Source organism: Streptopelia decaocto, assembly GCF_964273445.1.
Source record: "Streptopelia decaocto genome assembly, chromosome: 5".
In the NCBI taxonomy this organism is placed as follows: Eukaryota; Metazoa; Chordata; class Aves; order Columbiformes; family Columbidae; genus Streptopelia; species Streptopelia decaocto.
In genome coordinates, this window is record NC_138659.1 from 22160437 (window position 1) to 22175673 (window position 15237).

The 15237-nt window shown below is 35.7% G+C and overlaps 2 protein-coding genes across 5 annotated transcripts in view; one reads left to right on the plus strand and one right to left on the minus strand.

Annotated features, from left to right (window-relative positions):
* LRRC39 (leucine rich repeat containing 39) lies at positions 1–11700 on the plus strand. Of its 2 annotated transcripts, XM_082053453.1 has the most exons (12): positions 11–523; positions 1606–1661; positions 2060–2215; positions 3995–4068; positions 4376–4576; positions 5455–5560; positions 6286–6442; positions 6984–7120; positions 8665–8810; positions 9196–9348; positions 10396–10535; positions 11563–11700. In XM_082053453.1, the coding sequence occupies exons 5-12, from the start codon at positions 4452–4454 to the stop codon at positions 11616–11618; spliced, it is 1020 nt and encodes a 339-aa protein (XP_081909579.1). In that variant the 5' UTR covers positions 11–523; positions 1606–1661; positions 2060–2215; positions 3995–4068; positions 4376–4451; the 3' UTR covers positions 11619–11700. The 2 variants fall into 2 exon arrangements, with proteins under 2 accessions (XP_081909578.1, XP_081909579.1); XM_082053452.1 differs by lacking the exon at positions 11563–11700 and having other exon boundaries at positions 1–523; positions 10396–11504.
* The window catches only part of TRMT13 (tRNA methyltransferase 13 homolog), a 6965-nt gene continuing 3428 nt past the window's right edge, over positions 11701–15237 (minus strand). Inside the window, exons 8-11 of one of the 3 annotated variants that reach the window (XM_082053449.1) lie at positions 14985–15057; positions 13903–13977; positions 12376–12790; positions 11701–12100 (exon numbers count right to left, since the gene is read on the minus strand). In XM_082053449.1, the coding sequence (XP_081909575.1) occupies positions 11905–12100; positions 12376–12790; positions 13903–13977; positions 14985–15057 (759 nt within the window). In that variant the 3' untranslated portion in view covers positions 11701–11904. The remainder of the gene's footprint in view (positions 12101–12375; positions 12791–13902; positions 13978–14984; positions 15058–15237) is intronic. The other 2 variants (XM_082053448.1, XM_082053450.1) reach the window with 2 other exon arrangements.

Sequence of the window (15237 nt, forward strand, 5' to 3'; positions counted from 1 at the left end):
GACAGTAAGCAGAATGCTTTGTAAAACCTTGCATCACCTTGTATTATTGATGTTCAGATACTAGAATTTGACAGATTAATCAGATACAACAAAGAATTAATGTTAAAAAATACTACATGAGATAAGGACTTTTTAAATTCAGATACGAGGCCCATAATGAATAGGTTCAAGTTAATGCCTTCAGTTGTGCAGCTTTAAGGTAAACTACACAGATAATGAGATTGCACTGGTTATTTAACAGGAGATATGAAGAAAACTGGTGGATATAAATACCTTCTAGAAACGTAAGTTGCGAACAGATGCAGGAGGAGACAGTTACATGGCCTTAAAAATTAATTTGTGAGGCACAAAATGGACATTTTCTCCTTTCTTCAGATGTATCAAAAGCTGCCACTACAGGAGCATTCTTCAAAATTGTAAACCAAAGTTGTCTATTGCATTTAGCTGTGAAGATGCAAGGCACAAACTCCGGAGGCAGAATCTCTGCTGTCCTTGATGCTGAGACTGAGCAAGAGGAAAGCTGGTAATGTAGGGGAGGGAGCACAGGAGCACACATGTAAGATGCTATTTATATTTGTATTGTGGTATAAAGGTCTTTTATACATAGGTCATTTCTTGCAAAGTTTGACTGATATATTATGCTTGTCACCTATTTCATTTTGATTAGATTTATTTATTCCTAATAAAAAAAATAAAGACACAAAAAAATTGTCGTAATATTGGGTTATTTTGTGAATTGTATGCAGGCGATCCTGTACAGGTGATTCAAACTTCTATTTCTTCTTATCTTAAAGAACCTACTGCACTCAAGACTAGCAAAAGAACAGTCTAATGGCTACTTTCCTTCAAGTATAGTTGTGGTTAGGGCTTAGTTTGAGCAGTTTATTTTTTAATGTTATAACCATGGAGAAAATAAATGGAGGAAATATAAGTGTGTGATAGAGAGCAGTAAAGTGCTTTTGAAATATTTGAGACAGAATAATTTTGTTCACACAAGGAGCCTGAAATTTGTCTCTCAAAACTCCAGTAAAAGGATTTTTTTTCCTAGTTCTAATTGTCTGTCTCTTTTAAGGAGGAGGAGATTAGGTAGGTAGTGTTTAAGTTATGACTTTTTTAAATCAAGAAAAAACATTGATTAAAAAGCACTATGGGGACTGAATTTATACCAAAAATGAAAGAAGAAATACCTATACCAAATAACTTGTTGGATCATTTTTACTTTTGCATAACTTTTTCCAAAAAAACTCAAACCACAAAGTTTAGAAGATTGAAAGTTAAAGTGGTTAGTGTCTTAAATGGGTGTTGGTGTTCAGGTATTTAGTTGGTCATGGACTGGAGAGGGGTTTTTGGTTACAAAGTTCTGTGTAGTAATGCTAGAATCTAAGGCTAATAATGAGGAAAAATATTTCTACTGAAAGAGGATTGTAACCAAAAAGAATTATATTTTAAAAATTTCATCTTCACATCTTATACTCCAGTGCAAGAATTGGTTAGAATTATCCAGGTTTATGGCTTCTGCCTCAAATAGTGACTGTGATTATTGCTGTCCCTTTCCATTTGGTTAAAAAAAGATTCTGACAGAATTGTTCTTTTCTATTCTGTAAGGGCTCTTTGAAGAAATAAAATGTTAAAATGTTTCGTGATTGGAAGCATGAAAAGGAGTGAGTAATAAGCCCTCTGCACATCCCAACGAAGATTACTTTTCTGCCTGTACTTCGATAATTTGCACTAAAATTCTTCAACAAGAGAATTGTTCAGCATGGACAAAAGTAATGAGTAAAATACTTAGTGATATAATGCTTTTTCTAGTGTAATTAGTAAATGTTGCTCTATCATAGCACGTGGAAGCTCAGTTGCCTTGAAGAGAAACATTACTAGAGTAAAGAAAACAACTGTCCTTTTGGATTCAAAGCTAGCTTATTTTTAATTGTGGACCTTAACAAGTACTCCTTTGTTCATTTTGTTCCCAATTTGTAACTTTAGTTAATGGGAGTCATGTTGAGTGGTACATGTTTGGGGGGTTTGCAGAAGTGCCTCATGTGATACCTTCTATTCTCAGCATAGGTTAAAATTAGAACTAGACTGACATTGCATTGCAGTCTGAGTGAGAGTTCTACGTGGTTTTGACAGTACAGGCAACATTCAGAATCTGTCTCTGCTCTTGGCCAGAAAGCAATGAGTCACCGAAAATCCTAGAAAACACCAGATAATTGAGGTAAGTTGTTGTTAAATTCTTTCAGATGCTTGGAGGTGAATTTGTTAGGAGATCTGATTACTTGGGAGTAAGTTTGCAGTTGTTTTACAGCCACGCTTGGGAATTCACTGCTGAATTTTTGGCTGTGATGGCATGATTATTATGGGTTTCATTTTCCTGAAAAATAATGAGAACTAAGAACAAGAAGCTTTTGATGGAAGTCCAGCTATTATATAATTACATTTCCTTGAAAACAGTCATATACTTAGGTTCTCTTTCATATTTCATGGTTTTAAAGGAATGTTAATTGAATAATATGCTTTCTGCAGCAAAAGATAGTTGCCCAGTGTAAGCTTTCCGCAAAAAAGTATTGTTTTGACTGTATATTCTGATACTGGTTTTAGCAGTACAAGTTTTAACAAATATCTCTAGAGATTTGCACCATAATGTCTCTTTACTATGTGATTTATGTAAAAAGGCTTAGAGTTCAAAAAATGTCGCTAAACAACAAGAAATGATAGATCAGGTGAATCACCTAATCCGGGCCTAATCTCAGTAGAAATTTAATCCTGAAAAATAAGGCAATTTAAATTGTAACCAGTAATCAGAGCAAAAAGCTTCAGACAATGTCTTAGTCATTATTGCTGCATGTTGGGATGAGAAATGGGCAAGGTAATTAACTATGAGGACCACTGAAGGAGAAGCTAATCCTTCAAACCAGTAAATGTGATCACATTTATGTGGGGAATGGAAAGGGGATACAATCCCTCTTTAGGAATCCAAATGCCAGACTTCATTGTGACACACTGTGGTTGCCATTTGTGTCACCTGTCAAATCCTGCCATTTTTTCTTAATGAACAGAGAACAGTTAAGAATCCTTAGCATTAACGTATTGGACCAGATTCTTCTTTGTTCAAGCATTATAATTTGATTTTATGATGTCTTTACAACAGGAAGCAATCCTGATAATTTTCATTTCTTATTATCTGCTTGCTTATATGTTTTTAATTAAGTGATTTCAGTATAATCAGGATTTACAAATAACTATGTTAGCAAAGATATGGTAAATATAAAATAGAATGATGGATAGTTTGAATACAAAAATGTTCACTAAGCAATTGTGGCTTATCCATGCCACACAAAACTGTAATGGAATAAATTCCATAGAAAAGATTGCTCTAGAAGAGAGACCTGCAGCAATTATTGTAGTGAAATATGTGTATGAAAAGACCTGAAATTCCGTTTTGTTGTTATCTACCTGTTGTTTGGCTGAAAGTTATCCTCACTTTTTTAGTTTGAATGGGTATGTAAGACATTTTTCTTAATTGTCTCTGCGAGTATTAGTAAGGGATTTGAAAGGGAGCGTTCAGATCATCAGTGCTCAGAGTACACACGCTGCTGTTGGCATGAAATTTAGCCCTCCAAGCTTTTCTGAATATCAATGTCTTGGCTCCAGTTTATTTTAAAAAAATCTCTTCCCCAAGTGACTACAACAATGGCAATACAAATGTTTTTTAAAGGGATGCACTGATTAGGATGACTGAGTATTCTTTGCTGCTCTTCAGGAAAATATGTATTAATTATGTCACTAAGGAGTAGATGACTTCAGAATTTTAGGCTGAATTTTCTTTTAAATGTGGATCCTGACACTCAGCAGGGCTATAAGAAGATTCAGAGAGTTGTGAAGACTGTTAAAAGTCTTTTCTTAAAGGTAATGCATTGTGAACTATAAAATATGTTACAATGAGTTAAACTATGAAGAAAATGACTGCTAATAAAGTATACTAATTTATTTCCAGCAGCCGTTCTGTTTCTCTAAGTGCAAAAGTCCTTTAGGATGCGGCTACCAGGATTTAACTGCCTTAAATTGCAGGTAATGGCTTAATTTCTTCCTGGGAAGGGAATGAATACTATATCTGCGTTGAACAATTATGGTCAGTTCTCAGCCTACCACTGGAAGGAACTGAGAGCAGCAGTTGTTTACTGACTAAGAATGCAGAGAGGTTGCAAAAATACCATTTCTTGTTATAAGAAAATGTAGCTACATGCAACTATCTATTTTTATAAAGAGAAAGCAGTTGGTAAAATTCTGTCAGTTCTATACATTAACTAAATTTGATAATATAGTCAAGTGGGTATTGCAGCATTTTAGTTTTCACATCACTGTCCCCATTTGGTAGGTGAAACATGCACTGATGCATTGAGCTTGGAATTTAGAGTCAGGTTCTTGTGACTGAACCTAAACATGTGAGGATCATGACTGACACTGCAGTTTGTGTTGGAACGTTCACTGCTGTGAAGACCCTTTGGGAAGTGAGAATACACAAGATAAATGAAGAATTGCAGAAAGAAAAGGAATTCAGGCAGAGGTCTGCAGGAAGGTAGGTAAATGCAGATCTTTAAGTATGTGAAATGCTAGACCGTAGTTACATTTCAGAAGACTATAATTGATTTTCCTAAACTCATCCAGAGTCTAATTCTTTAGTTGTTACTCCAGCAGAATTCCCACTGGTTAGAATCTAGCAATATGGTCAGGTCAAACCAATAATTGCGTTTTGTGATAAAAACATTAGCATATATACTAAATGCCCTAAATGCAGATACTCAAATGCTCTCCTGTGTGGATATTCTAACCAGTGGAGATTTAATTTGTTACGCTTTCTTCTCAATGGATGCATTAACAGGGTCACCCAGTCTTCTGTCTGGCCAGCATTTCATGAAATGTGAAGGAATTTAGCATTCTGGTTTTGGAATTCTTCCTAATTTATGAGATGTGCTGAAATGGAATACCAAATTCAAACGTTACTAATGGAAAATACAAGCAGAAAGAAAGATAATTAGCCTAATTTTCATAATTCTTTTTTAAGTTCCCTTTGGAAATGAAGAATCTCTACCTGCTTGACCTTGTTTGATTGTGCTTATGTTTGCTGCAACTGAAGGCTTTATTTGTAGGAGACTGCTTCAAAATTAATGGCTTTGGAACTTAAGTCCACATGACTTCATATCCTGTTGCCCTGCTGCAAATGAATGAAGTTATATCTTCCTTCTGATTGTCAATTTGAAGGACTATAAAATAGAACTATAACTTACCTCAGCCAGACATTACATTATCTTCTGGTCTTCCCTCAAATTGATAATATATTTAGTATCCATATATATGTGTTGTCTGACATCCAAAAAGGCTAATCCAGAAAACAGAACAGATAACAATTATTGCCTGTATTCGTTGTTGCACCACTGACAGATCTTTCCCTTGTAGGCTACTACTTGTCTGGGAGGAGAGAGCTGCTTTAGCAAAGTTGAAAGAAAAAGTTATTAATGAAGATGGAAGAGCGATTTTAAGGATAGAGGAAGAAGAATGGAAGGTAGCGTTGATAGGAATGAATGTTGCGTGGGTGGAATGACTGATGCATTTCTTACTGTTGTTTGTTTTCTAAGAATGAAAATCAGCCATAATTCTTATTTCTAACCCATGGGGGGAAGCAGCTAACTGTAGGATCAACAACAGAGTGGCAGCTCACAGTCTGTTTGGAGCCACACAAGTGCAGATGCCAGATGAAGTGAAGAGAATGAGACTGTGTTGAGGCGAGGGAGAGAATGACGGCCACACCAGCAGTGCTCTGGTGGGCCGTAGGCCAGGGCTGCTTCAGAACTTGTAGCGTACAGGCACTGCAGTTTTTCTGTCCCTCAGCTCTTCTGCTCTCTGCTGCTCACTGTTTTTCTTAACAGAATAGGAAATACAATTTAGATTACCATTAAAATGCAAAAAGCCATGTAGAGCAGTTTCATCTTCAGTTATATTGGCTTTGTTTAAAAAAAAAAAAAAGAAAAAGAAACAAAAGCAAGCCTGAGGCTTTTCATGCAATGACGATAAGGCAGCAAAAAGTGGGCAGGTTAAATCTGTGGTCAGAATGACTCATATGGACAGTGTTCATTTGGGGATGTTACAGTATAGCTTGAGAAGGATAGATTTTTAAATTTAATTTTATTTTAAGATGACTGTTACTGTTTCAAATAAAACTTCTACCTAAGCCTGTATTCTTGTTGTATACTAAGCTGAATTTCTTCTGGTTCATATTTTTTGTTTTAGACACTACCTTCATGCTTATTGAAACTCATCCACCTCCAGGAATGGCAGCTTCATAGAACTAGTTTGCAGAAAATTCCCCAGTTCATTGGAAGATTTCAAAATCTTGTTGTTCTGGATCTATCCCGGAACTCAATTGAAAGAGTACCTAAAGAAATAGGTGAGCCGCGCTTTCTTTTATTTTAAGCTGCTTTTCTTTAAAAATTAATCTTACACAAACATGCCATCTTTGTGCACTTTGCCTGTCTAATAATTCTACTGACTGGCAGTGAGACAGATCTTAAAACCATGGATTTTCTATAAATTAAAACAAATGGCTGGATGGAGGAGACAGACTTTTATGAAACCTCCACATAAAAAAAAAGCTAGTAAGCACAGCAGATACAAGGTATCAGAATGCAGATAGAAAAGTGATATTGAAAGCCAGGTTTTGTGTTCTGAGTCCCCAGCATGAGTAACCTATGTTCATAAGGTTTTTTTGTGTTTTAGGGGTATTTTTTTGTAGCACTCAACTAGAGTGTAGTTCTGTACTAAAGAGTCCTGAAATCCTACTATTTGAATTTCAGTGTTTGTGTTTTGGGGTTTAAGTGAGAACATAGAGCACTTGAGTAACAATATAAGGATAACACAAAACAAGTAATATTGTATTTCAAATAGAATGAATGTGAACATTTATCATTTCTCCTTTGTGCTCTCTGCAGGCCAGCTGACCAGCCTCCAAGAGCTGCTTCTCAGTTACAACAGAATAAAGTCTGTTCCTGAGGAAATAAGGAACTGTGTCAGTCTGGAAAGACTGGAACTGGCTGTCAACAGGAATATCTCTGATCTTCCTCCTCAGGTTTTGACAGACTGTGTTGTTTTGTTTAGATTCGTTTAATGTATATTTTTAATCTATCCAAAACCAATTATAATGAAACATTGCATGCCAGGTTTTCAGATTTGCCTTGATATTCCGATTTCATAACTACTCCCCAGAAACACAGATGTGAACCATATCTGTATGGCTAGTCAAACTGAAGCTACATAAGAAGGACATATATACATATGTAGTAGTTGAAGGAGCCAATCTTTATTTTGTCCTGATAAATTACTTGGTAGTCCATGTAGGACAATGATACACTTGATAATTTGTTCAGACTGAAGGTTTTCACTGATTTACCCCACCGAGGACCTGACACCTTAGCACAGCGAAGTTCCCTTTTACGGTTGAGTATACAAACTCACACCACATGCCAAGACACAACTGTAAGCATCCTTACCAGAGCTGCTAACTATGAATAGGGGTTGTGTGATTTAAACAACTGCCTATGCACAAATAGTTGAACAAATGTTGTTGTGAGATGATGAAAGCACCGAAGAGAATAAAAACAATTGCTCACCTACTATTGAGCTCTAATTGGACTGATATAACTGTAAAGAGACCTGCATCTCTTAAGTATTAGTCTCTTAGACAGAGACGACAAGTATGTAACTATATTTACTTGTTTTATTTTATTTAAAAAAAAAACAGTAGTGGCAATAGTTGACAGCAATCAGTGCCTTGCACAATTGAACGAGTCCAAACAATAATAGCTAACAACAAACCTTCAAATGAAAACATGCACTGTTAATCAGAATCCAGAATTTACAAAATCTATGTGGATACAGGTTAGGTGGTGTAATGTAGAGTTATAGCTTTTAAATTAACAGCTCATAGCAAATACATAGTTCTGTGCTACTGAGACTATGGTGATGGGAACACTGTGAAGCTTTGGTTATGTGTACTTGAGTGGCATTCAGTGTTTAGGCAGTTGGACCAGATTTGCAATAAAACACCTTTGCATCACTTGAATATTGTATGAATCATGCCTGAAGGGATGATTCACCAAAGCACCTAGCTGTTGCCATACTGAATGATGCCATGTTTAATTTTTAGAGTGTCTTGCCATAGTAGTAGACTTCACAACATAGAAAGTGTCTCGGTTCACTCTAAAATACAGTCCATGCAATTTGATCCATAAATATTGAAATATTTGACTAATGAAAAATGGCATATTGCATGGAGAAACACCACTGAGTGTGAAAGACTAAGGACAGTGAAGTCTTTAAGTTTCATTTTTTTCTCAAGGCTTGGGGTATATCTGTGTTGCAGTCACCCAGTTAAGGCATTCACTGCCTGGTGGGAAATAAAGTTCTGCTGCCTCACACCCACCCACCTTCAGGTGAGAACAGTAACTGTTAGGTAATACCAGCTAAAGTAATTCCGAAGCCATTTTGTGTTTACTAACTCCAAAACGTGTTGTAATGTGTTTAAATTGTTTCCTTCTTTTCAGTTAACATTATTACAACACTGCTGTCGTGGACAGCTGTACAAACGTGTATTAAATCTCCCTTTCTTTTCAGCTCAGTGATTTAAAGAAGCTTTCACACATAGATTTGTGCATGAATCAGTTTACTACCATCCCTTCGGCTCTTCTCAACATGCCAAATCTAGAATGGTTAGATATGGGGGGAAATAAACTCCAGGAGCTTCCTGATGCAATTGACAGGTACAGAAAGCTCAAAGCTCCCATCTTAGTCTCAGTTCCATTGCATTGAAATTCTAATTATTAAATCCTACTTTAAGAGATTTTTTTTAATGTTAAACTCATTGCAAACTTAAGATTTATCAGCCCTAATGTAATATTTTGGATGAGTTTGAATAATCAATTCAATAAACAATAGATTCATCATCAAGTGAAATATTTCTTGCCAATGACATTTTTGACTACAGGTTAGGTGATTATCTTGGATATGGGATTTTCTTTGACAATGATTGTATTCTTTATGTGAGTCCTTTATGTGGCTGTAAAAATGAATCCATTACTTTACATTAATGATTGATAAGACTAATTTTCTGAATCTTAATTGATTGCACAAATACCTATTTTACAGAATGGAAAATCTCCACACTTTGTGGCTCCAAAGGAATGAGATAAAGTCTTTGCCAGAAACCATTGGTAATATGAAAAATCTTAGTACTCTTGTTCTTAGCAACAACAAACTTAAGGATATTCCAGCTTGTATGAAGGACATGACAAATCTGAGGTAAGAAAAAGCAACAAATATAAATTAAAAAGCTAGAAGTTTTAAAGCTTCCCTTGAGTTTGTATGTCATAGAATGATACTTAGGAAATGGAAAAGGCATGTCCGCAGTTAAACAGATGAACACAATACTATATAAATCAGCATAATTACACAGATTCACAATAGCTGGGGATCTGGTCAAGAAAACTTTGTGTAGCACAACTTATTTAAAGAAGTAAGCTATGATAGTTACAGTCCCAAATGAAAAAGGAGACTGTAATACATTTTCTCACTTCTGAAAGGTCCAGATGCCCACTTCTAACTGGCCTTTTATCTCACTCTCTAAAGCCAAGAGCTAGGAGGATAAATGTGTGACAAGCGTAAAAATGACAAAAAGTAGAACTTTGGCACTGAGAAGTCACACGTTCAGAATTAAACAAAAAGGACTAGGTATAAGTATATGAATGAAGCTCTCCTGTACTTGATTTGAAAAATAAAAAATAATTCATGTAAAATTTTAATTAGTAAAATTGGAAATATTACTTTATTTATTGCGACAGAAACATTTCTGTTGTTTGCATTTTTATTTGAATTACTGGATGCTGGGCACTCTAGAGAAAGAAGTAAATCACATCTAACCCAGTAAGACAATTGCTGTTTTCAGATGTTTTGGAAGAAGCAGCACCTCTTTAAAAATATAGAAGCCATAAGCCCAGGGATGGACCAAGGACAGAGGGACAGGGCTGGCTATGGCCTTGCAGAGTTGAGAGGATGCTTGTTCTCTTCCACTTACCTGTTTGTGGAAGTTCAATAAGGCTGATAATGGGGTGAAAACCTGAAGACAAAATGACAAGAACTGTGATGTTTTCTCCCGCCACAATCAGCTATTGTTACTATAAAGCATCAACTTCTCTTAGTTTACTTAAGACTACTAATATAGTGGTTTAGTATACGAAAAGACTTGTTTTGTTCCAAATACTGTTTGAGGAATCTTAATTTAGTTTCAAGATACTTGTTCTCTCTGGACAAAACCTACTGCAAGAGTAACCTTTTCTGGTGAACTGTCAGATTTGTCAACTTCAGAGACAATCCACTGGAGTTAGAGATAACACTCCCTCCATGTGAGAATGAAGAAGAGGAGGAGCAACAGGAAATGTTTGGCATTGAATTCATGCACATGTATATCCAGGAGTCACTCAAGAAAACAGGTATGGCTTTTTTATTAATTCTAATTCCTCTGGAATACAGTAAGGAAGGGAAGGATACTCTGGATATAAGAAAGCTAGGATATGTATACAAATGAAACAGGAATAATCTTCTTAATGAGTAACATTTTCCCAAATGCTGTGAACGGGTTTTTACCAAGGGCAGGGGCGCTCCTATCATATCAGGAGTTGGCACAATAGGTCTCTATTTGAACAGCATATATTCTAGTAGGAACATACTGGAATCATGGAACATTAGAATAAATGTGCCTGAGTTACCTACGGTCTGGATAACTGGAAGTTGACAGCTGTCTTCTTGTATTTACAATTTAATCAGAGTTTACATAGTGTGGTTCTTCCAGCACTGTTTGTCTCTCGAAGCTCAATTTTCCCTGTTTTTGTATGTTGTCCAGCTGGGGACTACCAAAGAGGGATGTAAGGTAGAGATGCTAAAGTTCCCAACATACATTTTTTAGCAATGAAATGTCAATACCTGATATACAAATGTTTCTCACAACTTGCTTTCCCTGACAAAAAATCCAGAAACCTAAACAAAACATGCCACAATTTCATCCCATTTCTAAATCACCATGACAAAAAAATGCTGTTAGTAGTCTCAAAGGTAACTACTTAAAGGTTGCAGTCAGAGACCAAAATAAGCACTTTTGAACAAATGGGCAGGTGGCAGCTGTTACTTGCAGAGAGAACTTTATGCACTGCAGGTATAAAATATTCTCTTTGATCTTCATTCTATATAAGGTGAAGGCTTAAAAAATGAATGACTGAAATGTTCTTGGTTTAGAATGCTAAGCCAGCTTTTTTCTTATCAATATTTCATGAATGGTCAAATTAGCAAAAGTATGTTAAGATGACAGTTCTTCTTTAAAAGATTCCCCTAGCAGCATGGGCTGATGGAAGTACCTAGGCCTACTTAAATTATTTAAGACCAAATACAAAGCTATCCTGAACTTCAAAGTGAAACAAAGTATTAATATGTTAATTTCTCTTATTTTAACCCCTTGTCTTTCAGAAAATCTGACAAGTTGTACCTCTTGTCCTTCTCCTATCGTAGATGCTAGCGAATAAAGAATGTGACTGCGGATGGAAGAAAATATGAAATATACTTCTTCCTAACAAAGAGGCATGCAACAGGTTTCAAATATTCTTACAGATTTTATTTTTCCACTGATGAGAACTTGTTTGCATATTTGTAATTCCCAGTGAAAATGGGAAATACAAGATCTTTTCCTGGGTACAGGAAAGACTAAAACAGTTTTGTTTTTTTTTTTTTTGTAAGCAATGAATTCACTTTTAAAAAAATCCAGATAAGTTTTATAGGTTTTTTTCCTACCAATTCCAAACCTATCTCCTGTCATGTAGTTGGCTCTGGTATCAAAGATGGCCTTGGGACAGCTGTCAACAGGACATTCTCCAAGGACACAGCAGACTCTGTATAATACTGTAGTGCAGCCTTGTATCCTCGTTGTTGTAAATATTCAATCCGTCCATGATCAATCAGCCGTTTACAGAGGCAACCTATCTCCTTTCGTTCTTCAACCGTAAGTATCCTAGTTTCATAAAGAGGAAAAGAACGAACGTGTCAGAAGCACAGTTTTGTTTAATTAACGTTAGCAGTTAAGCTTAGAAAAACTACTGAAATCACTGTAAGTGATTTTGAAATGTATGTCCATGAAAATTGTATTTTTAAAGTAGAGTATTTCTAAAAATTTAGTAATTAAAATATTCAGTCAGTCATTTTGAGGACCCAAAACAACTTCATATACCACTATACCTAATTTTGCTTTTCTGTAGGAGTCCATTTGCTGGGAAAAAAGTTACATACCCCTGTAAAGTATCAGAAACATTCTCTGTATTGCTCAAAGTGTGCTCATGTTCTTCTGTGTCATTAGTGGGATCTTCACTTTCTTCACTTGTAGAGGCTTTGGTTGTGGTTTCTCGCATGCCACAAGTGGCCCAGCTACTCATTCTCTGAAAATAATTAAATTCTACTGGTCCAAGTCCTACTGATTTAAAGAACTCTCTGCCTACATAATGCGTCCAGTCACACTTGTGATGGCAGCACAGTGCAATAACAATTCCAGCTACAGGCGTACAGTCGTCTTTGTTGCTTTCGTTATCAGCAGAATTGTTAGAAGCCACCTCTGTCTTATCGGTCCTAGAGCGTTTTGGTGCGGGCTCTTCATTTTCTCTATCACAGCAAGCTGTATAACTTTCAACCAAGCATGTCAAAGCAAGATCTGGGAAAAAAGAGATATACCGCACCCCCCCCAAAAAAAATAGTGATAAACACCGTGCAATTATTTATTCAGGCTCTATTATGGTTGCGAAATGTACTTCCCACAAAGAAGAATAAAAGTGTGCATCACAAACTAAGCCAAGAGCAATTATAAGGATAACTGAAAATTGCAAGCATGCTTGGACAATGTGAAAACCCTAAATGCTAAATGAATATTATGAGACCTCTGGAGCTACTAAGGGCTGATCCTCTTGAATATTTGTTCTACACAAGTGAATTTGAAATACCTTGGTTAGCAAATGGGCATATTGAAGGAGGAGCTCCTCCCTGTAAAACATGCAAGTATTTGCTCTAAAAGTTTGATATCTAGGACACAATCTATTTAATATGTACATGTACTTCTCAAATCTGAACTGTGTCATCTTTGTAACAGTACTTATATAGGTGTCATATCTGAAGTGTCTTTATCTACTTAGTAGACATATAACATTAAAAGTGTATTAGTTAAAAATTATCAGGATAAAAACACATTCTTCTCACTTGTTTGCTTGGGGCACAATATTCAGACAACCAATATAAATTTAGAAAGAAAAATATTTCAGAGTAGCGATGATGTTGCCACTATTCTTTGCCCTACTCCACAGAAAACAAGAAAGGTTTTACTTTTGTCTGAAGTAGCCCTGCATCTATTATCCATTTACTATTCTACTGAAGTCAACAGATATTTAGAATATCACTGCTACATTCACCAACAAAGGGTGAGAGGGCAAGAAAAGCCTAAAAGAGATCCGTCCATTCAGATTGTAAGATTTAGTATCCTAACTTTCTGCAGTCAACACATTCTTCTCTCAAGTAGTAAGTGATAGGACAAAACGGCCTCAAGTTGCACCAGGGGAGGTTCAGATTTGATATTAGGAAAAAATTATTCATGGAAAGGGTTGTCAGGCATTGGAACAGGCTGCCAGGGAAGTGGTGGAGTCACTATCCCTGGAGGTGTTTAAAAGGCATTTAGATGAGGTTCTTAGGGACATGGTTTAGTGCTAGGGCTAGGTTATGGTTGAACTGATCTTGAGGGTCTCTTCCAACCAGAATGATTCTATATATAATTCATACCTGTCGCAGCACCACACAAATGCTTCCCAATTCCTACCACTGGTAGTTTTTTCTTCTCCAAAATAGGTACCTTATCTGGAGGGAAAGGGGGAGAAATAAAAAAAAAAAAAATTAAAAAAAAAATAAAATAAAAAAATATATATATATAAATAAACACCCACAATCCACAACACCCCCAGAACCTCTATTATTATAATTGCGGCAATATGTTTTCTGGATAATAAAATTTCAGCACACTTTAAAAAAAGAAATGAATGCTTACCACCACTAAAAATACAGCAGTCTGTAAATACAGTTGTAAGCTATTAAAAGGAAAAGTCTCTTTTTCTAAAACCAATTCAGAGAATTGGATGCTCTGGCTGAGAAGCATATTCTTCTTTTGCTTAAACAATGCAATCTTGTCCAAAGGCAAAGAATGTATTTTAATGGTATTATGAAGCAACAACATTACTATATAGCAGTAAAATGATTACCAGGAACACTGGATTGGTTTTCCTTAGCAGAATTATCTGTGGCCCAGAGATCAGTTCCAGCTAAATAGCAATATAAATACTTCTCCTTTTTATTAAAATAAAGTATTAGAAATACAGGATTTTGCATTTATGCTAAGATAGTTACATTTAGCTGTTTAACCATTTCAGCCATTCTAAACTGCCTATGAAATGTAAATATGACTTTAAGGCCTCTCTTGATGACAGGTGTCCCCACAAATTCTACAGTGTTGACATGCATAGCACATCAATGATGTGCATGACTTGCTTCATTCCACGCATCTAAAACAAACAATACAAAGGTGTTTAATCCTGCAAGTTCTAGAAAATCTTCCCAATGTTTTTGTTTTGGTATTTCTCACCTATAATGATGTCTTATAGGTGTATAAAAAGCAGAACATTTTAAATCCTCATTTAATATAGATATATGTTTATACAAACAGCATTAATGTGTCCAAGCAACCATTGATAATAATGTTCAGAACCAGGTATATTTAAGCATGCTACCTACAAATTGATTTGAACTCGAGTATTCAAAAGTCTAAAATTAAGCCTCTATTTCAGAATTACACAAGCCAAGAAGGAACTTACTTAAACATAAGTGTTGAATATCAACTTGAAGCCTTTCAAATACAGAATCTCTCCTTCTATGTTTTCCATCCACCTGTGTAAACAGAACAAGGTCATTAATTAGGGCTGGCCACTAATAATTATAATCTTGCTCCAGGTATTAATGCCAGACTTTTTTCCTGTCAAGTCAACATCTGCACATTTCCAACATTAGACACTAGGATTCTTTTCTTATAAATTTGCTATCAAAGTATTGAATGTAGGGAATCACACT

Coding starts and splice junctions, on each gene's coding strand:
- LRRC39 (XM_082053452.1), top strand. CDS start 4,452: ATGACTGACACTGCAGTTTGTGTTGGAACGTTCACTGCTGTGAAGACC. Junction 8,811..9,195: donor CTTCCTGATGCAATTGACAG/GTACAGAAAGCT, acceptor CCTATTTTACAG/AATGGAAAATCTCCACACTT. Junction 9,349..10,395: donor AAGGACATGACAAATCTGAG/GTAAGAAAAAGC, acceptor GTGAACTGTCAG/ATTTGTCAACTTCAGAGACA.